Raw genomic sequence first — 25,657 nt, 5'->3', positions numbered from 1 at the left:
TTCATGCCTAAAATGGGACAACAACTCATAGCCTCCTGGTTTCTAGACTGATGCCTTAATCCCTATCACATACTTGCATTCTACATCTGTCTACCAAGCCAATTCAGATAGAGAGATCAACTGCAGGTGTTTATGGTTGTTATCATGTCTGCATACTCTGCACTTTGAATGTGAATTAACTGTATAAGCTATTATCAAGATATCATCTTGAGTAGGAAATTATATTTTTCATAATAATAATAATAAAATTGGAAGGGACCTTGGAGGTCATCAAGTCCAACCCCCTGCTCAGGCAGGTAACCCTATACCATTTCGGACAAATGGCTGTTCTTCTTAAAAACTTCCAGTGTTGGAGCATTCACCATGCTTCTTGGTCTAAAAAGACACCACAAGAAAATTTCCAATACATATCTACGAATGAAAATAAAATTAAAATAATCTGTGAAAATATCCTGTTCTATCTTGCACACACATTCCTCAGCCTTGCATATATTGCTTCACATTTCATTGTTTTCATATATAACTCTCTCTCTCTCTCTCTGTGTGTGTGTGTGTGTGTGTGTGTGTGTGTGTGTGTGTACTCATAGAATAGAATGGGGAGTATTGTGGGGGGGTTCTTTCATTGTAATATCTGGAACTATGCTTGGCTGGACAAAGCAAATCTTAAATTGCTTTAGCTTTAGTTCTCCCTGTTTCTCTGGGATTAATAAATATATGTAGTAAACAAAACAACAGAGAGAAAAGTATCTGCTCATTTGATCTTCATTTTGGTGCTTTTCTGGCTGGTGGGAGATCTACAGCTGTAGATGTTTCAAAGCCAAAGTAAGGTGGCTCTCTTGTAGGACTTGACTTATTCCATCATTATTGGTTCCAGAAGCTCTTGCTATAAGGCAGAACTCTTTCTTTCAAAGCCCCCACAGCATCTCCTTTTAGACATGCTTGGAGGATGACAAAGTTCAGATTTTGAATCAGAATGCTGTTAGGAAAGTCTCAGGAGAAATGCACGGCTGTTTCAGACTTTTGAGCCTTCCGAAGCCACACCTGGCTTTTTCCCCACAATAGTTCTCCATTTCGGAATATTTACTCTCTCAATATCCATGACCTTCCTTCGGTGGTCAGTGTCTCGACAATACCGGTAGCCACAGGTTGGTTTTTGTAAAGTGTAAAATGGATTGTATGAATTGGAGTAATTAGGGTTATAGAAGGCAAAGCTAAGATACTCAGGCTTAAGTCCTCCTGAATGTATGACCATAGGAACATATTCAGAAATTAAAGCCTGATCCATCTTGTAGCCCAGAGCTATGGGAAACTGCTTTTGGGGTTTGCATGCAGGAGCCGGTGACTTGAGCAAAGCTGCAGCCCCTTTCTTCTGTGCCATCTTGCAAGGCTTGACTTAAGACCTTGTCTTCAGGTATAACTTAGTCTGTAAAGAGAAAAGCCGGGGGGGGGGACAGATTTAGTCTCCCTTTTATACAACAAGCAACAGGATTAGCATTTGGCTAGATAATTGTCCCCAAATTCAAGGCCACATTAAAAATGTGCAGCAGAATCCTGTGAATATTTGTGTTAGCCTGAATTCATAGCAAGGGGGATTTTAACAATAACAAGCCACCCACCCCTTTTCCCAAAGATTTTTAAATCCATTTCTCCCCTAATGGAGGAATATTTTTAGTCTGAAACAAACTGATTAAAAATAACCACTGCTAGGGAGAAAAAAAAATGGCGGGGGGGGGAACCACTTTGAGATGTAAAATAAAGATGAGATTTCCATCCTCATCTTTACTCGTGCTGTACTTTAACTTACTGGTTCTTGGCCTTTCATGTTTTATGCCCCATAAAGACACTATCCAGTAGCCTGTACTCTGCTATGACAGAAATAAAAAAACCCCATATTTTTCAACAGATTATAAATCTACAAGCACTATGGTTGTTGTTTTTTTAAAAAAACAATTTTAAAAATTATTTCCTCCTCTCTTACCTTTCCAGTTAATTTTGAAAATGGTTTTTCGTTTTAGAAGAGGCCATGCAGTCATGCTCCCCTACTGGAAAAACAACAACAATGAATCAAACTCTTTCCACTACAACAATAAACCATCTATCCACCATCTATCTCCCAAGCTTGCCTCTAGCTTCTGACTTTTATTGCAATGTAAGAGATAGGTGAAAGGATGCAGGGCAGCTCAGCCGTTCCAGGCAGAAAGTAAAAGATTGAAAGTATGAATCAATATGTTCATAGCATATGGTCAAAAAAAGTCAAGATGGCAGCCATGATGTGTGATTGAATCTCTGCTAGTTTTTATATGTGTTGCATATATAATGTCCACAAAACTGTGCAGAGCTTCAATTACACTGTCACATTTTGATATATTTTATTTGTCAACCTGTCCTTCTTTGTGATGTTTACATTCCTAGAGACTGTTGAATGAAAAATGATTTATTCAGTAGTTAATGAAACTGTTTATTTGTGCATTCTAAACATGATGGTCCTTGACGTTATTATAAAACCTTATTAATGGTTTTTTACTTTCCATGACGCTCTGAGCTTGTTAGGCTGCACTAATTCAGCTCTCTAAATCTAGTTCTGTCCACTAAGTTATAAATCCATTAATCCTCTAACAAGGAAAATTACTTAACACAGCAGTAAAACCTTATGGGGTAAATAGAACAAGATAACCGGGTTTTGTTTGGGTGTTTTCTGTTTAGAGAAAAGACACCTTTCGTCAGCCACCCTTCACAGGAAAAGGTTGTTGTTGTTGTTAAATAACAATGTTAAAGAATACAGATCTTTTTAATGAAGCAGCTCAGTTTTAATAGCATAACAATCTAAATGCAGATTATAGTGTAGGTCACTGTTTCTCAAACTCAACAACTGTGAACTTCAACTTCCAGAATCTTCCCAATTCTGAGAGTTGAAGTCTACACATCATTAAGTTGCTGACATTGAGAAACACTGGTCTACACTATTTTGTAAGACCACTATACATTGGTCTATAGTACACTATACTGTAATACGGTACATGATATATTTCCAAGTGAAATCAATCTGTGGAGTCAAGAAGTCCCCAATCCCTTCTCATAGCCTGCAGAACCTACTCCAAATGAGTACTGACTACAACACTTTGAAATTGGTGGTCTGCTTCCCCAAGTCCTTGAGACAGGAAAATAAAAAACTACAGACTATGTCCTAAGAGAATGTGTCACTTCAGTTTGATAAAACATTTTTCTCTAATGAGCTGTTGAGCATTTCTTTGACTTAGTGAACAGGTTTTCAGAGCCAAGGTCATACTACTCTACCTCAATTGGTCAACATGCCTTGCAAAGACTGGCCCAAAGCCATTGCTACTGAGCAATGAAGATAGGAGCTGCTTTGCTTCCCAGAGGAACATTGAAGATTTGCTTCTCTCTAATTTTTAACACAGTTGTTAAGTGAATTTGGCTTCCCCACTGAGTTTCTTTATTAGAAGGTTGCAAAAGGTGATCACATGGCCGTAGGATACTGTAACCATCATAAATATGAGTCAGTTGCCAAGTGTCTGAATTTTGATACATGGCCATGGGGATGCTGCAATGGTGATAAATGTGAAAAACAGTCACAAGTCACTTTTTTAGTGCCGTTGTAACTTTGAATGTTCACTAAACAAACTGTTGTAAGTCGAGGCTATCTGTATTCTGTTTTTTAGAATCCTTTAATATGAAGCAACCTGATTCTAATACTCTGCTATTATACTTTTGTGCTAGTTAGCCAACTTTCCACAATATGATACCCTGGGTCTCAGCATGTGGAGGACATTAGGAAAAGTGATTTTTAATTGGATAAGAGGATGAAGGAGATAGCTTTTGACACAGCCACCCTATAAACTAACTTTCAGGTTCACTGCTTCTCATTTCGAATATCAGGCCATTGTTTTATTATTCAGTCCATACAGTTTGTTCTCCCAGTCACATTGCCAAAATCTGCAGTGGCTGGAATTTTGCAGCATATTCAGGGGTTTCGCAGACTGGATTTCTTGGATCCTGAACAAATGGATTATGATAAAATGGGGGATTCCCCTCCTCGCGCCCCGCCCCGTCCTCTGAAGCCCAGCCGACTCCTACCTCTGAGGGAATCCCTCCCGGCGGGTTCCCCTTTGGCGTCACGCTGCAATTCTTTTCCACGTGAGCACCGCGCCCCTCCTCCTCCTCCTCCAGTCCTTCCTAAGCTCCTGGGAAAATGCAGCCGGCAGAGAGGAGGGAATAGGTGGGCGTTGCTGCCGGACACATGATGACCTGAACCGTCCAGTTCCACTTCTTGACTGCAGCTGCGGGTGGCGCCGCTCCGCGCCTCCCGGTCCATATCTGGATCATTGTGACTGGGGAAAGGCGTCAGCTGGCGAGGCAGAGCTGGATTGTTCCTGCAAAGGGAAGCTAGCGGCTGGGCGTTGCTGGGTTCACGTGGCAGTTGCGGGAAAGTCAAGAAGCGATTGAGACTTCAGAAGGAAAAAACGCCTTTCCTGTTTAGGAGCAGCCCATTCTCTGCTGTCCCAGCAGCGAAGGCCGCGCCAGGCAGAATCAGAAAGCAGTTAGCCAATTAACCCTTCCGCATTTGCTCAGCGGTATTGTTTAAATACGAATTCTAAAGCCGAGTCCTGGTTTCAAGCGTCAAGAAATTGGGGTCGAGGGGGAGGGCGAGGGGGAGGGCGAGGCACGCTCCTTATAGCTCTTCCTTGCCCTCCCTTCCCCGCTATTTTGGCCCTAAATGGTGTTGGGAAAGCAGTAGCAATGGTCTTGTATGACAAGCGAGGCAGTACTGACATTAAGATTTACTATTTTGGAATACCATTTTGTAAATAATGCTGTTGTGTGTGTATGGGCGCCCGTCTAGAGTCTTTTTGGTGAGATGATTGGCAACAGAAATAGCTTACATAAAATAAACATTTCAATATTCTTCTCCAGCAAAAGGCAAGCGCAGAAAGCTAACCTGGGGTCTCTCTTTGCATGCCTTGCAATTATTCACCCCTTTCTTCCCCTGTCTTATCAATCACTATTTCTTAGACTAAATTTCAAAGAATCATTTTGAAGGAAATGGGCAGCAAATGAATCTTACAATTTTTAGATAAGTCATGATATCAAATGAATTAAGCACATTTATCTATTTGAAACTTCCTGCACTGCTCTTCCAGTCATTATTTTTTGGGTGATTAAGCTAATTTGAGAGACAGAGGACAGACCAGAACAACAATACACATTCTTCTAAGCACTTGTCCTGCTTAGTAAATTTTATCAGCAGATGAGGCATGAGAGGTTTTGTTGCAAACTACTGAGTGCAGACCTTGACCCTAATTAGGACACAGAAGACATGGCTGGCCAAAGTCCCCCAGCTGGATTCCATGCCTAATAAAGGTCTAGAATCTAGGCCTCCCCATTCCTAGTCCAGCACCTTGAGACATTGTTTCTCAATCTTAGCAACTTTAAGATGTGTGGACTTCAACTTTCAGAATTCCATGCTGGCTGGGGGCATTCTGGGAACTGACTCCTTGTGTCTTAAAGTTGCCAAAGTTGAGAAACCCTATCTTTCTCAGAGCAACAGTCCATAAGCTTCGAGAAACTTTCAATTAAGAAACTGCTTGTGCCCTGAGAGATGAATTGATGGGCAATATAGCTTACGACAACTGTATTAAACTGCTGCAAATAGATATAGGGCAATCATAAGTAAAACATGAACTTAGCCTGTGAAAACAAAGCATGAAAAAGAAACTCAAGATCACCCATCTTGACTGTCTTTGTTACAGGAAAGAGAGAGAGAAGAGAAAATTGTGTCAGGCTTTCAAGATTCTGTTTGTAAAGCCTGTATCAATAAAATATTTTCTGTATTTCTTGTGATATCACTTTCCTGACCTGGCCTATCTCAAAGGGCTGACACCTGATTTCCTCCAGACACAGGAAGACTGTAGCTGTTAGCAGCCATATCGGCAAGAATCCTAGGAACTGATATATTGGGCAAAAATATATTCTTATAGTTTGCATACCCTTATAATTATTTGTCATAATTTATATGCAATTATCGATTAATTTGGCTGCCAAAAAGTTTCCATAAACTTAAGAAGGGTAGAACTACAAGCTTGCCTCTGAGTTTGTCTCCCCACAATTAAAAATTCCTGTGTATAATTGTGTGATTATGGATGGAATGCCATATCAATAGTTTGTTCCTGCTTAGTTGTCTGTGACAGCTTATCATTCTTTAAAAATCTTTTTAAAGAGACTACACCCTTCTCAGGCATCCATCAATTAATGTTTATGCATAGCTGAGTTTCATGTGAGTTAGAGGCATGAATAACTTGCGTCATGTCATAACAGATACTTACAGGAAAGGGAGTGCTGTGATTTTATTATATAAGTTCCCTGCTGTATTTTTTTTCCAATAAGTACATAATTGTCATCACCGGGCATATTCATCTCTGAACATATTCAGATTTGTGAATATGTACAAGTATGTGTGCATAACTTGAAGTATTGTGTTTCATAAATCAATAGGCTCTCTGATTTCCATGGTAATTAGATCCATATCCAGAGATAACATGTCATAATGACTTTGCTTTAATCTCCTTCCTACCCCACCCCTTTAAAAAATGTATTTTTCTCTAGCTTCCACTACTAAAACATTGAGCATGGTGCAGGACTATCTCTAAGTTCATCTTGTGTTCTTCCATTCCCATAATGACATTACACTTAACATTTATCACGTAATGTCATCACAATATCACTCTTTAATTTCTTTCCTACCAATTGTCATGGATAAAATGAGTTCTAATGTGGCAGCTAATAGGGAAAATTCTCAGACATTGCAGACTGTTCAACCTTTTCTAGAGAAGTAATAATGATACTATATTTCAGGGTGTTTCCATTTCAAGGAATCATGAAAAGTACATATGAAGCTTCATTTTTTCAATGTGTTAAAGCAGCTTTTTAGATGCCATTCCTGCTGGTATCCACTGACATTTGCATGCAGATCAGCTTCACTTGGGTGAGAATGCAAAGCAAAGTGACTGGGTATACTCAAAATGCCTCTACTATAGTATCTCCAATTGTATTATGTTATGGCAAAACATTTCTAAAAATGTTATCTGTTATTCAGGTTTTACATGCCACTTCTAAAATGGTTGAGAGTTCACTAAGATGAACAGGATTCCCCCATATATTTACTTCTTAGATGACATGGAATACACACAATTCAAATGAGAGATCAGACAATATTAATGTTAAGTATCTCTTTTGGTTTTTAGAGCACTGCCCTCTTGTGGAAAAATAAACTGTCACATTTATTCAAAATTATTAATCAATTTATTTTATTTTATTTTATTTTACTTTTGAACGCGTAGTCATCATCATCAAAATCATCATTACCATTACAACTGCTAATTCTCCTATGACATTTATTTCCTTCGTTATAATCTGAGAAATATAACTTCTATTCTGGGAAAATCATCTACGTTTCTGTTTTAAATGTTCTGATTTTTGATTTCCCATAAAGTTTTGTTGAAAATACATAAGGAAAATAAGAAGCAGATTTCAAGGGTGCCCATATGACTATAGACTAGAGCATATAGAAATTAGATGTGTTTGAATATGGAAATTATCCTGTCTTCATTCCTCTACATCAGCAAGAAAAACCCTGCATTAGATTCTATCTTTATAGAAATTGGTTTACTGCAAAATGAAGATTGGGGAATAACTTCCCTCTCTTAATATAAAAAGCTGAGAAAAATATAAAAATAGGGTGAAAAATTTTCTAACCTGGAAAACCAACTGAAATATTGTCCTCAAACAGCAACTAATCATTGACACAAACTGGATCACCCATGACTTGTTTAGCACCAAATGTTACTTGGCACACATTAAATGCAAAATTTATTTCCTAGAATTTGAGGGACACATCCTGTAGCAGACTGTAGTTAAAGAAATATCAACAAAAAAGCAACTCCTGCTATTGGGCAAAAGTGCTGTAAGTCAGCCAAATGTCATCAGAAAACACCTCTAAGAATTACTGTGTCAGAGAGACCATTCCTATTACTGCTTGAGGGTGGCAAACTTAAATGTCAGATTACTAACGTTTGTTTATCATCAGTGTGTGAATCACTTGACTACATTTTTTTTCCTCACATTTTCTAGCTTAGGCTTCATACCTTTCAGTGCTTTCCAGTTATCTGTTTTTGTCTTGTACTGCAGCATTTTGAAACCGGCTGTTGGTATAAAACAAACATATTTAGTTTCACACTATGATGTGAAATATTTAGAGGGATATGTTATTGTGCATGTTATATTTTTGTCTTTTGTTGTATTAAAGTTTTCAACAAAACAAGGCAGAAAGATGCAGGAACTGAATATTGCCACATTAAAGAAATAATCAGGGCTTCTGATACAGAAGAACTAGATAGGTTGTTTCATTCCTGTTTGTTTCAAGTGCTTTGGGCAGAAAACTGATTTGTCAAGCAGAATAGAAAGGTGGTTTGTATTTAGCTCTTACAATATTTCTAACATAAGTTAATGTACATTCTAAACTAGGTAGCAGGTTCTGTGCTGGTAGAGTTTTGTGTAGGATAGTCATGAAACAAAATTCCCTCTCTGTTTTATTGGCATTTTATAGGCATTTTTATATCTGTTCTTTGTTTGATTTATTGATACTACACCTTTATTTTTCTGAGTGGCTCAAGGCAATGATTGTGCTTCCTTCCCAACCACCATTTTGCCTGCAAAGCAATCCTATGAAATAGTTAGACCTAAGACTAAGATAGGACAAATATATCTCAAGCAAAATATCAAAAGGCAAAGATATCACACGGACAACAAAGATAGATACCATGGAAGTTATTGTTTGCCTGATTCTAACGCATGATGTTAAAGAAGCAGTTACTGATCAACAGTCCTGGGAAAATTATGCCCAGAGTCAGAAATTGCTGAACAAATAGTTTGCTTCAGGCACAGGAAGAGGAAGATTGGTTTTAGGAAAGAGTGTGCTGGTAGGAGAGGTCAGTTTCATCAAACTTTATACCAGAATTTCTCAATCTTTAGCATATTAAGATGCGTAGACTTTGATTTCCAGAATTCCACAGAAAGCATGCTGGCTAAGAGATTCTGGAAGCTGAAATCCACACATAACCAAGTTTGAGTTCTATTCACATAAAATGAGAACTGGAATTAGGTTTAGAAATTTGGAAAGAAAAAAGTTTTATTTTTTGTTTTGGACAGAACAAGCATTTGGTGCGGCCCCTTCCATGGAGAGCAAACCGATCCAATTTCAGTCTTATAAAGGCAAGACAGTTTGTACAGAACTGTAAGACAAAGAAATCAACTGCCCTCTTTTTAGTGAACAGTATCTGGGGAAATTGCAGATGTTTCATCTTAATAATAATAAAGTTGGAAAGGACTTTGGAGGTCATCTAGTCCAATCCCTGCTCAGGCAGGAAACCCTATACCATTTCAGACAAATGGCTGTCCAATCTCTTCTTAAAAACTTCCAGTGTTGGAGCATTCACCACTTCTGGAGGAAGGTTGTTCCACTGATTGTTCTGTCAGGAAGTTTCTCCTTAGTTCTAGTTGCTTTTCTCTTTGGTCAGTTTCCATCCATTGCTTCTTGTCCTGCTTTCAGGTGCTTTGGAGAATAGCTTGACTCCCTCTTCTTTGTGGCAACGCCTGAGATATTGGAACACTGCTATCATGCCACCCCTCATCCTTCTCTTCATTAAACTAGACATACCGAATTCCAGCAACCGTTCCTTATATGTTTTAGCCTCCAGTCCCCTAATCATCTTTGTTGCTCTTCTCTGTACTCTTTCTAGAATCTCAACATCTTGTTTACATCATGGTGACCAAAACTGGATGCAGTATTCCAAGTGTCTCTTCCAGGAAACATGAAAATTTATAGAAATAGGTATAGAGATGGGAGTTGAGTTACTTTACATTTACATTTTTATATAAAAAGGAGGTACCTCTTTATAGGTCATAATTATATTTGTAGATAAAGAATATTTTTAATCCTGTTGAATTATGATTGGAGAACTTCTGATGAATTGTTCCCTTGTCAGTCACTCATTTCAACCAACTTTTCTCTCTCCATCCTTTTTCCTGTCTTTTAGAAGCAAAAGTTTAGGGTTGCATTGATTGCTGATACAATGTTTTTCTACATTACTTAGGCACATTGAATTGTTCCCAAGGATCTTGCTTTACTACAGAATCACACAAACAGCCTGATTTTCCTCAAGGTTCTGTCAACACAGATGCAGATTAAAAGGTGAAGTTTCTGAGTTCAGCTTGACTCCAAGTAATTTTATAGACCCATCATGACAGGGGTTTTTTTATTTTATTTTTTTGCAACAAAATGGAAGTGGCTTGTTGTTGTCTTCTTTCAGGATGTCTTTTCAACTTCCTAGTCTAGCCTTTTACCCTATGATTTCCTGAAAGTCTCCCACCTAAATGCTAACCAGGTATGACAAATCATCTATAATAATATTTTGGTGATTTCCATGAGATAATTGAAATCTTGTGACTTTCACACCAGAGGATTTGAATCATGGGAGCTCTTACAAATGGAATTGAAGCTTTGAAAAGGTTACTGTTCTCTAACATATGACTTGATAATTGAATGGAGATATACACCAATCCTAGTCCTAAATGAGCCTGCAAATACAATATTATATGCAATTGCCAATGTCTAATGCCTATTTGACAGGAAACCCTTTTATTCAGTTCTCAGAGAAAAATGTTTCCTGCATATGCTCAGATGTCCTAACATCACTGCTACATATATTCTGAGGCTGTGCTTTAGCATTACTGACACTTCCTGATGACAGGCAAGCCTTAACTTGTCCAACCACATCTTGACTGAAAGAGCTGACTATGGGTGTTTTTCTAACTTCTTTTCTCTGGATTATTTATGATATGCCATGGTTTAAAGGTTTGTAACAGTAATGGGCAAAGGAACAAACAATTTCTTCCCCACTAATGATTTATAATGTCTAATATTGTCATTCCACAGTTGTGTGGAAAAGCAGCACTAACGAATATAGGTTTTACTTTGCCACAGTGATGACTAATTAATGTCAAAACGTGGAAATGCAATGTGATTGCACAGATTTCTTAGATGGGGAGCAAAAAAAGCCTAAAACAGTGGAGTATTTTAAAACATCCAAAAGTTTCCTTCTGAATGGTTGATTCTACAAATTTCACCACCTATTCTCAAAATCAAGTCAAAATAAATAAGGAAGAGCATATTAGAAGAGCACCTACATCAGATTTTTCTATTTTTAGAGTTAATCCAGTATCTTACATAACTGAAGGCATGGAAATATAGGATTACCTTAAAGAACATGTTACAAAACAGATGACCTTGTACTAAATAGAATTTGTTAAATCAAGACATGCAAATGTCTCTTAGTATATTCATGTTGCTTCCTCTCTGATATACATACCTCCTGCACTGCACCACAAACAGATGAAAGAATTGTACATTCTATACGACAATTGAAAACTGACATGGGACTATGATGGGTAAAATGACTAATGTGTCCATGCTTTCTAGCCTGAGATGAGGTTGGGGATAATTTCATAAATAAATACCATCCCTTTTATCAGTACTTTGACAACATCCCAAACTTGGAAAAGGCCAGCTGGAGCATTATTGTTTATTTGCTTCCTTTATTTGGTTTATATGGGAACCAGGGATTCTGGATGATGAACAAGACATTAAAAACAATGATCAGCCAAAACTAAAACCAAAATTACAGTTGTCAAAGCCTTGTACAGTTTATGTACTAGTGTGTTCCATATGCCACAAACTAAAATAACGATAGATTGGAACCTGGATAAGCCATTCAAATAAGAGCGGTGAAAACTAGCCTACAATTGTCTATTATTTCCACTTTCATTTTAACCATTGCATCGATATGGTTTATTTATTTATTTATGAGACTTAAGGTTAAGAGACTATATAGCTATTTTCTGAAAAGGAAATATATTCAGAGTATAGCAAAATTACTGTGTAATATCTTCATATAATAAAATAAGGTTTAGAAAAGTACCCTCTTTTACAGCCCATCTGGCTAAACAACATGCAATCAAAACAAATTTTGCAGCTTTTTTTATATTTTTCTATTTTTTTCTCTTTCACACTAAGGGAAATGATAGCATAAGCAATGAGAAAATGCCATATATGAATCAAAAGACTACATAAAAGAAACATCCTCATAGTATAAGAGTTCCTGGAGAGGTATAGGAACACAATACAATTCATTGCCAGCTTCAAAGTTCTTGATGGAGAAAGAGAGTATTAATAATGATAATAATACATAATAGCTTTCTTCTAACAATCAGGAGTAGTAGACATCCCTCTTGGTTCAATAGAAATAAATCCTCAAATAGCACTATTATACCATTTTATGACAAAATAAAGTATCTTACAACAGTAAGCAAGCCCTAAAGCTCACCAGTAATGTGAAAAATCAAAAGCTTTCTCCATTTTTCCTAAGTCGTTCCTGCCCTAGTACATGTCTCTACCAACTCCTCAAGATAGTACTCTTTTAGAAGGCACCTCCCATTTCTGTTCCTTTCTTTCTCCTGTGTGTATAATATAGCTTGCTAAACAGGTTTGATGAAACAGTGCAAATACCAGGCAATATGTCTTGCATATTTCTCATAGGTATTTAACCTGCACATTGGCATGCACATATCTTCTCTACTATATAAGAAAATTACTGAGCCTGCTTTTAACTGCATTGAATTCTGTTTCCTCTTCTTCAGTTTAAACATATTCAATACCTCCAATCAGTTCTCATAAAGTTTTCCTTCCAGTCATCCTGTCATATTTGATTTCCATTCTCTGGATAGGCTCTACTTTGTTTGCCAAGGAAGAAAACAATTCCAAAACTGAAATGTGGTCTGACCAACATAGAGGAACAATAGCTTTCCTTGATCTTCACATTAGATTAATGGATATAATTTACTTGGACTTCAGTAAGGCATTTGATAAAGTAGACCACAACCTACTACTTGATAAGATAGAAAAATATGGATTAGACAGCATCACCACCAAATGGCTCCGTAGGTGGCTTACCGGCCATACTCAGCGTGTGGTCCTCAATGGAACTGCATCTACATGGAGGGAAGTGTGTAGCGGGTGCCCCAGGGCTCTGTTCTGGGCCCAGTGCTCTTCAATATCTTCATCAATGATTTGGATGAGGGGATAGATGGGGAACTCATCAAATTTGCAGATGACACAAAGCTGGCAGGATTAGCCAACCCTCCAGAAGACAGGCTTAGGATACAGGAGGATCTGGACAGACTTGAACACTGGGCACTATCTAACAAAATGAAATTCAATGGTGAAAAAAGTAAGGTTCAACATTTAGGCAAGAAAAACCAAATGTACAGGTACCTTGCTCAACAGTAGTAACTGTGAGAGGGTCCTCGGAGTCCTAGTGGACAATCACTTAAATATGAGCCAGCAGTGTGCTGCAGCTGCCAAAAAGGCCAACACAGTGCTAGGCTGCATTAACAGGGATAGAATCAAGATCACGTGAAGTATTAATACCACTTTACAATGCCTTGGTAAGGCCACACTTGGAATACTGCACCCAGTTTTGGTCACCACGATGTAAAAAAAATGTTGAGACTCTAGAAAGAGTACAGAGAAGAGCAACAAAGATGATTAGGGGACTGGAGGCTAAAGCATATAAGGAAAGGCTGCTGGAATTGGGTATGTCTAGTTTAATGAAGAGAAGGATGAGGGGGGACATAATAGCAGTGTTTCAATATCTCAGGGGCTGCCACAAAGAAGAGGGAGTCAAGCTATTTTCCAAGGCACCTGAAGGCAGGACAAGAAGCAACAGATGGAAACTAATCAAGGAGAGAAGCAATCTAGAACTAAGGAGAAACTTTCTGACAGTTAGAACAATTAACCAGTGGAACAACCTGCCTCCAAAAGTGTGAATGCTCCAACACTGGAAATTTTTAAGAAGAGACTGGACAGCCATTTGTCTGAAATGGTATAGGGTTTCCTGCCTGAGCAGGGGGTTAGGCTAGATGACCTCCAAGATCCTTTCCAACTTTATTATTATTATTATTATTATTATTATTATTATTATTATTATTATTATTGAGATATCATAACATTTTCCCAGTTGCATCACACTGTTGGTTCAAATTCAGCCTGTAAACCATTAAGATGCTGAAATCCATCTTGCTAGTTTCTGCCCATTGTTTCAGCTTCTCAGGAACCTGTATTATAAATGTATTGGAAAGATAAATATTTAGAAGGAAGTGGGCAGAATGTTTGTACTCACAAAAACAGTTCCATTCTTCACACCTCGGATGGATTTTTATCATACTACAGAAGCAATGCATAACAAAAACATTGTGATTCTCTGCATTTCTGAAATCAGTAATGGAGAATTCAGGACAAGGAAGCTGATCCACAGAATGGCTGCAATATGGGTATGAGAAACTCTGGTGCAATTCAAGTTGTATACTGCAGCCTCACATGCATTTGCAGTAAATTTCCTGCATGGTTGCATCTTGTATCTAAATATATATGTACCTGAAAAGTTTGCAATTAAACCTGAGATGTGCAAATAAATCAAAATCCTATTGATCTGCCTCTAATCATAATTAATCAAATAGGCAAACCAGTAATAGGATAACACGCAGCCACATGATGCAAAAATCCCTCCCCAACTCCTCAGATAAGTTCCTAGTTCCTCTTTTACTTCCTATTTTGGTGTCACAGATCCAAATAAAGCCATAGTTTAATTTGCGAAGCCAATTTGTCAGAAAGCTGGAGATTCATCCAGGAACAGTGCAGCTGCTGAGGAAAGGATGGTCGCAAGAGTTTCTTCTCATTAGCTATGACTTCTAGAATACTACCACATGGCACCTTGGCATCAGTGCTGGATCACCTGTGCTCCTGTCACAAATGAGCAACCAAGTCAATTTACTTCCAGCTTGATTGCTGGATGATATGATTGCAATCACATGATTGCAGCTCCAGAGGAATTGCAAAATCCTGCTTTAAAACTCACAGTGGAATTGAATAGAGGTCTGTTTTCCCATTGGTAGGAGTGACTGCCTCATCCTGCTTTCCTGGCTTCCCTTTCTTGCAGTTGCCAAATTGCTATCACACTAAAGTGAAGAAATAGTTTTATCATTTTCCTTTCTCACTCACCATTTTGCTGCACTCCTTGAAAATAAGTGCATTGAGGAAAAAAGCTTTATATGTCACAAAATGCTGTAGATATAGTGGACATAGCAGATCTTAGCAAAGTCTTTGATAGAATTTTGGGTTATATTTCCTTCATAAAATGGCAGCACACCAATAAGATGCTACTTCTCTTAGATGAAGTCAGTTGGCTGAATGATCACATCTCAAGAGGGGTTGGAGTTATCAGGAACTTGGATGAAGGAGTTGGGGTAACAGTTATAAAGTTTGCAGAGGACACAAAGCTGGATGACGTTAGAGAAAAATGAGAGGTTCTATGCAGATCTAGATAAGTTTTAGCAGTGAGCTGACATCAATAGGATGCAATTTTAAAGAAAGAAATATAAAGTTTTGGACCTGGGAGGAAAAAAATGCAAGTATAGTTCTAGGTATCCTTGTTGTATCACAAATTAAACAAGAGCTTGCAGTGTGATGCAATTGTAAAAAAACAAAATTTATGTTGAAACATTATTAACAGAAGCACAGAGTTAAGATCCAGTCAGAGACACCAGTTTAAAAAAGGAAAGTGACTAATTGGAACAAGAAGGAACCAAGAGGGTAAACATGTCTGCAAATCAAGTGCTATGAGAAATGACTAAAAGATTTAAATATGTTTAGCCTACAGAAATAATAATAATAGTCATCTTAAGGCTATAGCGAAAGAGAACTCTCTCTATGATGTGATATCCTATTCTATCGACTATCAACTTGTACACGTAGTGCGTGACATCACCACAACTGAGCCCAAAATTTCCATTGCTAAGCAAGACAGTTATTAAGTGAATTTTGTCCCATTTTTATGATCTTTTTTTCATGGTGAAGAGTTGTCACACAGAAGAGGGTTTGAACCTATTACCTATTGCTTCAAAAAAGAAAAACAGAAATATCAGGTTAAAACTATAAGGAAGAAAGTTTGTGTTAGACATCAAGAGGTATTCCCTGACTATACAGGTAGTCCTTGATTTACAACCATTAGTTTAGTGACCATTTGAAATCAGAATGGCACTTTAAAAAATGACTTATGACCATTTTTCACATGACCATTGCAGCATCCTGATGGTCACATGGTAAAAATTCAGATGCTTGGCAACTGACACAAAGTCAATGGGGAAGCCAGATTCACTGCAATGAAAGAAAGATCATAAAATGGGACAAAATTCACTTAAGCAATTCACTTGCTTAGCAATGGAAATTTGGGGCTCAATTGTGGCGATATCAAGCACTACCTGTACAAGATGATAGCCAATAGAATAGGCTATCACATCATATAGAGCACGGGGGTCAAACTCTCTGTCACGTGATGTGACGTATCATGATTTTATTTATTTATTTATTTATTTGCATTGCCAGAGCTGGGGTGGGTGCGGCCTCCGTATGATGAAACCAGCCCATGGGCCGGCAGTTTGACACTCCTGATATAGAGAATTCACTTTTGCCATAGAGAGATCTTTAAACAACAGCCAGATGGTCATCTCTCAGAGATATTCAGTGGCTCCTGCTTTAGCAGAGGCTGGATTAGATAATTTCTAAAGTCACTCCCAATTGTACAATTCTCTGATTCTACAAAGAAAAGGGCAAATAAAAACAGTGACTAAATGCTGTTTTTTGTACTCCTATTGTGCTGCTTGGTCATCTGGAGTTCTTCTCAGTACCATATCTACAGTGAGACAAGTCTAGGCTATCATGAAATTGCTTCATAGAGCTTGGGAAGGATTAAATGAATGACAACCAGGCTGTGAGTATGTCCTTAGGGTTTTTAAATTGTTTGTTTTTACTTTGCTTTTTTAATTACAGTATTCTGTAAACTGCCAGCAGTTGTAATAGATTAAGGCAATAGGGATTGTTTAGGCAATCCCTAAACAAACACATGTAAGTTTGTTTGATCTTAAGTTTGATCATAAAGCATTATTCAGTGAAATTCTCTTTTGTTCCCTATACTACTTAGAAGTTTCTGAAGATTGGCCCAGTTGCAGAAATAGCACCTTTCAAAGATGGATTATCTGTATCTAAATTCACAAATCTGAACAACGCAGAAATCAATGTATAATGATTAGTTCTCAGACCATTTTGCTGGAAGATGTTGTATAAATGATCTCTTTCCTTTCCCTGATTTCAGGGTTGCTGCAGTGTGTTTGTTTAAATAATGTTCTTACATAGATTCTCTTGTGGGAGGTTAGGTTGTTATTTTGGTAATGGAATACTTGATTAGTGTGGATGATTTTATGATAAACTTATGTGTCTAATTTGCCATCCTTGCCTCTGCTTATGTGAATATCCAGGAAGGATAGTGCATTGTTGTTTTATTCTTCCCTTGTGAGTATTATTTTTTTGAAAATGTTGGTTGCTTCATGTGTCTTCTCTTATTTCTTTTTTATTACAATATGACAAAGATGTCACCTACATACCAGATCCATACTTTGGGTTGTATGCGTGGGAGAGTTATAGTTTCTAGACATTGCATTAGAATCTCTGCTATGAGTCCTGAAAGTGGTGATTCCATGGGTGTTCCCTCTGATTTGTTGATATATTTGTCCATCAAACTTAAATATACTTGCAAGATACTTCTTGCAATTGGACCAATGCTTAAAATGAAATTTACACTCTGATTGACAGTTCAGTCAGGTTTATCAAGAAATAATGACCATTTCTATTTAAATAGAGCTTCATCCCCCTAACTGTAAGTATTTCAAGTAGTTCTGGCAAATTATGGTTGTAAGAAAAAGCTGTAAGCATATGAAACATTTCTCAACATTAAATCTTAAACAGCAGGTAATGTTTCATAAATATTTAATGTCTCAAGAAATTAATGCTTTAGCTTGCTAATTTTTTAAAATACACAGTATGGCAGCATATTTTGGTTAACAGATGTCTTTCATATTGATGTACTTTCTGCTGATGAAGTGAAGTAGAAGAGGATTGACTTCATAGCTGCATAAATATATTTTGTTCTTTAAGAACTATAACTACTATAGTCTTATACATTTAATTTTTATAGACAAACACCAGATTTTAAGAGATAAAAATAACTAATCTATTTTAAATGATAATTCTTGCTTTTATATTTTTAGGACTAGTCCACAGCATTTCTCATCCATCTAGTTTCTATTTATTCCCTGGATTTCCAATTAGAAGGCCCTAGTCAGAGGTGGAATTCAGCCAGTTCGCACCACTTCAGCAGAATCGGTAGCTAGTTTTTTGTTGCCCAGGCCCAGAATGGACTTCTGGGAGTGGCATCCACACAGAGAACTGGTTGTTCACATATTTGAATCCCATCACTGGCCCTAGTCCATCTTACTGACACCTCTGGAAGACTTGTGGGGTGGGGGGTTGATCAAGCATTCTACGTAAGAGTCTCAAAAGCTGAAAGGTGAACAGAAACCTTTGGAAATAGATTGTGGATCATTACCTATTTCTGCTTACCCCTGTATTTAATAACTGAAAAATGCTAAAATAGTAAAATTCATAATCTCAAATAAAAGCAGCTTTCGTCCATTATACTTTTTTATAAATATATTCTTTTGTGAATTCAAAAATAATTATTTCCTCTGTACATTTTAACAGGCAATTTAAATGATGAGTAATGATTTTCAGTTCACATGGAAATAGGAATTGGAAACTAAAATCTCATCTCTCCAAGTCTTCTACTCAGCATAGGATATGATCAGGCCAAAATGCTCATTAAATTGTGTGTAGCAGACATAAAGTGCCAGTGAATCCAACAGATACTTTGCTTCCCCTTAACTTAAACACTGGAGGCCCTTTACTCTGGCACAATGTCTTGAAGGCCGATACAGGAAGGTTCCTTACCTGGAGAAAATATGTCCCTGTGCCTCTGGACACTGAAACAACAGAGATTATGCTTCTCCAATGCCTGTATTACAAAGACATTTGTACAAGCCTCAACTCACCAGTACTGCACAAATATCCAGAGAGTAAGGACAATTCTATATTTCTCTTCTGCTTTCAGGTACCAACCCTGATACAAAATACAGTGTTGCCAGGTTCTGAGCAGTAGCACTTAAAATTTGTCAGAGGATGACTGTGCCGTAGACAAAATGAGCATCTCCTTTGTCATACCAGAATGCTCTCTAATTTGGTAGATATAGTCTTCCACATACTAATCTTATGCTCTCCTACACGCATGCTCTGACCCCTCCTTTTAGGTTCTTTTATAGTCTTTTTTATATGTATTTTCTGTTTTAATATATTGTTATGACTTCATTTTTCACAATGTTTGTTTTTTTGAGTCTGATGAATCTTCTATGCTTTTTAATTGACTGTACCCCACTCTCCTTATGCTGGTCAATGATCATAAGAAAGATTTGATTTGATGCATTATATTTTCTCTCTAAATGGAAAGAGAATCTATATATTCTTTTGTGATTTCAGGAATGACTATTTCATCCTAATCTGGACATATGTAATAGGTAATAATGATAATGATGACGATAAAGTTAGAAGGAACCTTGGAGGTTATCTAGTCCAACCCCCTGCTCAGGCAGGAAACTCTATACCGTTTTGGACAAATGGCTGTCCAGTTTCTTCTTAAAAACTTCCAGTGTTACAACATTCACCTATCTGGAGGCAGGTTATTCCACTGGTTAATTGTTCTAACTGTCAGGAAGTTTCTCCTTAGTTCTAGGTTGCTTCTCTCTTTGGTTAGTTTCCACCCGTTACTTCTTGTCCTGCCTTCAGGCATTTTAGAAAATAGCTTGACTCCCTCTTCTTTGTGGCAGCCCCTAAGATATTGGAACACTGTTATCATGTCCCCCCTCGTCCTTCTCTTCGTTAAACTAGACATACCCAATTCCAGCAACCGTTCCTTATATGTTTTCGCCTCCAGTCCCCTAATCATCTTTGTTGCTCTTCTCTGTACTCTTTCTAGAATCTCAACATCTTTTTTACATCGTGGTGACCAAAACTGGGTGTGGCCTTACCAAGGCATTGTAAAGTGGTATTAACACTTCACGTGATCTTGATTCTATCCCTCTGCTAATGCAGCCTAGCATTAACTTAAAAAGCTTAAACTTTTTTTAAAATCTCTACTTTTTATTCTGAATAGATGTATTTAGCTGTCACCAAATGATCTCATCAGTACATTTGAGAAATTAACCCTATTTGTGTTTTTAAAGTGGCCCATAAAATTGTTTCTTTGAAGTGCAACTATGCTGAGGCCTTCACAGGCAACTCAGTTTTCTAGAGCTGAGTTCATATTTCAAATAGATTTTTCTGATAAATGTATGACAATTTTGCTTGTTTCAGCTATGTTTCCTAACCATTAAAAATTGTCCTATAATAGGCTTAATTAAATTTAAAAAACTATCCAATATCTTCTCAAAGGTCAGGGGAAAAAGGGCAGTGGATCCACTGATGTATATAGGGCTCCATCCTTTTTGGATCATTGCCTTGTCTCTGCAGCTTTTGGCTTAAAGTGTTAATTTTGTCCCCAATGAAAAAACTGTGGGCAACCACAGCCCTTTGAGTAGGCCAGGTTCAACAAACCACAGGTATTCCAGGTGTCCTCTTTATTGTAGTAAGATATAATAAGAGAAATTTGGAAACTGGTCATTTTCTATGCCCCATCTTATAGAAACAACCATTGAGTTTCTTCTCATACTTGCTTTAGAGTCTAGACCAGTGTTTCTCAATCTTGGTGTTTTAAGGATATGTGGACTTCAACTCCCATAATTCCCCAACTAGCATGCTACCTGGGAAGTTCTGAGAGCTGAAGTCCACACGTCTTAAAAATGCAAATGTTGAGAAACATTGCTCTAGACCAGTGTTTCCCAAACTTGACAGTTTTAAGGCATGTGGACTTCAACTCCCAGAATTCCACAGCCAGTGTTGCTGGCTGTGGAATTCTGGGAGTTGAAGTCCTCATGCCTTAAAATTGTCAAGTTTGGGAAACACTGCTCTAGACCATAGATAGTCCTTGACTTACAACCATTTGTTTAAAATCTGTACAAAGTTACAGTGGCACTGAAAAAAGGTTACTTATGGCTGGTCCTCACACTTAACAACTATTGCAGCATCCCAATGGTCATGTGATCAAAATTCAGGTGCTTGGAACCAGCAAGTTGCAGCCTTCCAGGGTCATTTGAAACTTTCCCAGGCAGCTTCTGACAAACAAAGTTAATGGGAGAAGCCATATTTGCTTAGCAACTATGTGATTTATTAACTATGGTGATTCACTTAACAACGATGGCAAAAAAGTAGTAAAATCAGATGTGACTTTATTCATATTTAGCAACTGAAATTCTAATCCAAATTGTTGTAAGCCAAGGTCTGTTGTTGTTAATTGCGAAGTCGTGTCTGACCCATCGCAACCCCATGGACAATGTTCCTCCAGGTCTTCCTGTCCTCTACCATCTTCTGGAGTCCATTTAAGTTCTCACCTACTGCTTCAGTGACTCCATCCAGCCATCTCATTCTCTGTCGTCTCCTTCTTCTATTGCCCTCAATCTTTCCCAGCATTAGGCCCTTTTCCAGTGAGTCCTTCCTTCTCATTAGGTGGCCAAAGTATTTGAGTTTCAACTTCAGGATCTGGCCTTCTAAAGAGCAGTCAGGGTTGATCTCTTCTAGGACTGACCAGTTTGAACGCCTTGCAGTCCAAGGGACTTGCAGGAGTCTTCTCCAGCACCATAGTTCAAAGGCCTCAATTCTTTTGTGCTCAGCCTTTCTTATGATCCAACTTTCACAGCCATACATTGCAACTGGGAAAACCATGGCTTGGACTATACGCACTTTTGTGGGCAGGGTGATGTCTCTGCTTTTTAGTATGCTGTCTAGATTTGCCATAGCTTTCCTCCCCAGGAGCAAGTGTCTTTTAATTTCTTGGCTGCAATCCCCATCTGAGGTGATCTTTAAGCCCAGAAAAATAAAATCTGTCACTACCTCCATTTCTTCCCCATCTATTTGCCAAGAATTGAGAGGGCCGGATGCCATGATTTTGGTTTTCTTAATGTTGAGTTTCAAGCCTACTTTTGCACTTTCCTTCTTTACCCGCATCAAGAGGCTCTTTAGTTCCTCTTCACTTTCTGCCATTAGAGTGGTATCATCTGCCAAGGTCTACTTGTATATAATTGCTTCTTTAAGTCCTTCATAAAAGATTCTTTCAGGATCATGTCTAGATACCTCCACACATAAAATCTTCCTAGGGAAGCTGCCCTGCAAAATATGAATGGGATCAGGTGAACAAAATTTGATTTCACTTCATGTAGTGCTTTGGAATCTTTAGAGGTGCTCATGTAAGCACCTGTCTGCAGCTCTTTGAAGCAACTTTTCCTCTCCCCAGGACTGTGTGATTACTTTCCGCAGCTGCACTGTGCTCTCCCAAAAAGACATGTTTGCTTTAGGGAGTTCCTACAAATAGTACATATGCTTGTGTACCCTGAAGCACCTGCTTCAGCAGCTCTAATATATATTATATTCATCATTGTCCCTTTCAATGAGATTAAACATGACAATTTGGTGATAATATTTGGATGGCATAGGATGGTCACATTCCAGATTTTCAGTAGCCCTTGAAGATCTCTATTTCGCCATGGCTGAGTTCTCTTGCATGCATGAAACTTACTTAAAAAGAAAATATAGCAATTTTTCTTTAAAAATGCACATTTACAAATGTTGCTTCTAAACCTTTAACAAACAGAGAAGGTTATAAAGTTGAATAAATATTGACCTGGCAGGCTGGAGAATCTATGTTGCTAACAAATACATACATGTTTACTTGGTTTTAATCTGAACATCTGGATAGTGTGCTTGTTTTTTTGCAGTTTTCCAGGGAAGCACTGTAAAGCTTATAGTCATATTTGGGACGTGGCATTGCCTTGGGGAAGACCTTCACCAGTTCACAGGTAACAAACTGTTTTGGGCTTAACAATGACTTATTGTAGCAGCAAGGAAAGAATGTGACGGAAGGAGCTGCTGTGGGGTGTGGCCAGGCAACAGCAGCCAGCCCTCTACCTGCTCAGGTGGTTTAGCTTTAAAGCAGCTGAAAAGAGAGTTCCTCAGACTAACACCTGCTGGAGCTCTGTGTGCTGGGTGGTAACTGAGGAAACTGGAAATATGTTTTTCTAAGCGGAGGAGCTAAGAAACACTAAGGAAAGCAGAAATAAGGATGAAGAAGCATAATTCAGTCCAGGGAACCTTTAGCCGACTCTTTGGGAAAAAGCATGCCAGCAACAATTCTACAAGTTCTCTCTTTGCCACCAACCCTCCTTGGATCTTCACGCAAGAGGTCAACTCTGACAGCCTGAAAACCTCAGGTCAGTATGACTTCTTTGAGTTTTCAAAGCAGAGTGGGAAGGAAAAGGAAAAGTGATTTATACTTTACCTGTGGACTTTCACCTGAACAGGCTCTGTACTGTAGAACTGATCCAGCCATCAGACCTTTTTTGGGGGTGGCATTGGTGGGCACTTTTAATTTGTACTCCAAGAGATCTATATTAAACAACAATTCAGTTAGAAAACTACGCTACGTATTTGGTAAGAATGACTGGATGAAATGGAAACATGTTGTAACCTGTAAAACCAAGCTAGCAGCTTGGATCTTTGCACCGTCTCAAATAATTAAACATAAGAATGAGTACAGCAGATTCCAATTGTAGCTCCTGTAAAAGCACTGTTTAAAGAGCACAATGAGAAGTTGATTTCCTGAGACAATTTAATCAAATGTTTGTCATTTCATATGGGATTAGAATTGTTCTGATTGCAGCCATCAGGAGGCCTTTAGATGGATATGTGCTAGTGGCCTCTGGTGATGACAGCAAAAGACTTGTTCTCTAGATGGTAATTCTCTCTTGTAACCTGTAATTGTGGTATAATAGCCTTCAGGCTCAGATGCGTGGGTATTAACTCTGAATTCATTTGGAATGCAGAGTGTTCATGATAATCTGGCAAATTTAAAATCTCTTCCACCAAGGCAACCATGCAACACTTATTTGCTTCAGCCAGGGATTGTCCAGAGGAATGGAATGCAAAGACCAATGCAATAGATGGAAACTGCATAATAAAATTCTTCATAAATGGGGCCTTTAAAGGTCACCAAATTATATAATTTGTGCCCATAAGGACTTCTTATTGCTTACCATGTCCCCTAATTATGGAATTAGTCTTGAAAAAATATTTCAGAGGACTCTGCTTCCTTTTTATATTTAATTTTTAGCCCAGGATCCACTTTTCTGTGTCATTCCAAAATAAGCTCAAGAAGAAATGAGGAAGAGTGGATCAATGTTTGTTTTTATTCTTTGTTGCACAAATATCTAAAACTGGTTCCATGCTCTGTTTCTATATATACAAAGCTGAGCAATCTGTCCTGTTCACAACATGTTTCCTTCTTATCTTGTGTCAAGGTAATTCAGGCTATGCTATATCAAATCCTCCCTGTGCAGGGAAGAAGAACAGAGTGAAGTGAAATATAAATGTATCAATGCATAGATAGATCAATGCGCTTTTTTCACAAAAGATCTGGCTCCCTTAGCAATATTAATCCAATACCAGTATTGAAATAAAATTCAGTCAGCTATTTTCTTGTATTTCCAATAATTGCCTCTGTATTCTTCTACTGCTAACATTGGACTGCACATCCTTTGAAAGAGAACATTTTATTGCTATATTTCTATGACCCCATTTCCCAACCTGCATACTTTATTTGCCAGATTTCTTCAGTCAGCTCATGTATCGCTGAAAAGTTGGAATTTGCATACCAAGATTGAAGACATTTGCTCTATAGGATATAATGTTGCTCTTGTCCATCCATATTTGTAATTAGTACAGAGTACTGTGGAAAATTACATCTGAAGCATGGGTGCCCTCTTTGAGAAAGCTAACTATTTGAGGTATCCTCCATGCCTATATATTAAACAGCTCCTTAAAAGAAATGTTTACAACTTTTTTATGCTGCATGGACTAAAAAAAAGTTGAATTCAGCTTGAACCTCACCTTAGTTTTGCATAAATGAATTGCAAAGTAAACACAAGTTACTCAACTTGCAATGGGTGTGGACTTGTGGGTGTCACTGACTCAAAGATTTCTGGATCTAATCTCTGGTTCTTCCCTCCTATACTTCCCTTAAAGCTATGGATGTACTCAGCATAAAATACAGCTACACCTCTCATGCGTAATGCAGAAAAATGACACAACATTGTTCTACAAATCTGAAAAATATCCCTTACCTATTGAATTAATTATATACTGATTTGGAAGATGTTGTAATTTTTACAAATACAAGCCAATCTTCAAGAATGTTCAATTTTGTAAAGGGTTCCCTGCAAGTTCTCAACAGATTTAGCTTTTCTTCCATCTTATCTCTGAGTAACTAGTTGAAATATGATCAAGTTTATCACTGATGAATTATTTCACAAAAGTTCCTGGGATATGAATCATTTTCTTGGTTGGTGCAATGTCTCAAACTTGTCAACTTTGATATGTTTGGAC

At 37.9% G+C, this 25,657-nt stretch overlaps 2 protein-coding genes across 9 annotated transcripts in view; one reads left to right on the top strand and one right to left on the bottom strand.

The window, feature by feature from the left end:
• Positions 1 to 579: 579 nt before the first annotated feature.
• GUCA1ANB (GUCA1A neighbor) overlaps positions 580 to 25,657 on the bottom strand; it is a 57,209-nt gene continuing 32,131 nt past the window's right edge. For 3 of the 8 annotated variants that reach the window (XM_039361377.1, XM_039361378.1, XM_039361375.1), the window contains 4 exons: positions 23,556 to 23,662; positions 8,160 to 8,216; positions 1,979 to 2,042; positions 580 to 1,423 (listed from right to left, as the gene is read on the bottom strand). In XM_039361377.1, coding sequence (XP_039217311.1) covers positions 1,013 to 1,378 — 366 coding nt within the window. In that variant the 5' untranslated portion in view covers positions 1,379 to 1,423; positions 1,979 to 2,042; positions 8,160 to 8,216; positions 23,556 to 23,662 and the 3' untranslated portion in view covers positions 580 to 1,012. Of the gene's footprint in view, positions 1,424 to 1,978; positions 2,043 to 4,095; positions 6,940 to 8,159; positions 8,217 to 22,159; positions 22,388 to 23,555; positions 23,663 to 25,657 lie in introns of those variants that run through there. The other 5 variants (XR_005558872.1, XR_005558871.1, XM_039361376.1 and 2 more) reach the window with 4 other exon arrangements.
• Positions 23,022 to 25,657, top strand: part of CUNH6orf132 (chromosome unknown C6orf132 homolog) — a 41,960-nt gene continuing 39,324 nt past the window's right edge. The window contains exon 1 of the mRNA XM_039361371.1: positions 23,022 to 23,487. Coding sequence (XP_039217305.1) covers positions 23,340 to 23,487 — 148 coding nt within the window. The 5' untranslated portion in view covers positions 23,022 to 23,339. The remainder of the gene's footprint in view (positions 23,488 to 25,657) is intronic.

Source organism: Crotalus tigris, unplaced genomic scaffold (assembly GCF_016545835.1).
Source record: "Crotalus tigris isolate CLP2741 ecotype Arizona unplaced genomic scaffold, ASM1654583v1 scf7180000019259.915256, whole genome shotgun sequence".
NCBI classification, from domain to species: Eukaryota; Metazoa; Chordata; class Lepidosauria; order Squamata; family Viperidae; genus Crotalus; species Crotalus tigris.
This window is presented reverse-complemented; position numbering and strand designations above follow the sequence as displayed.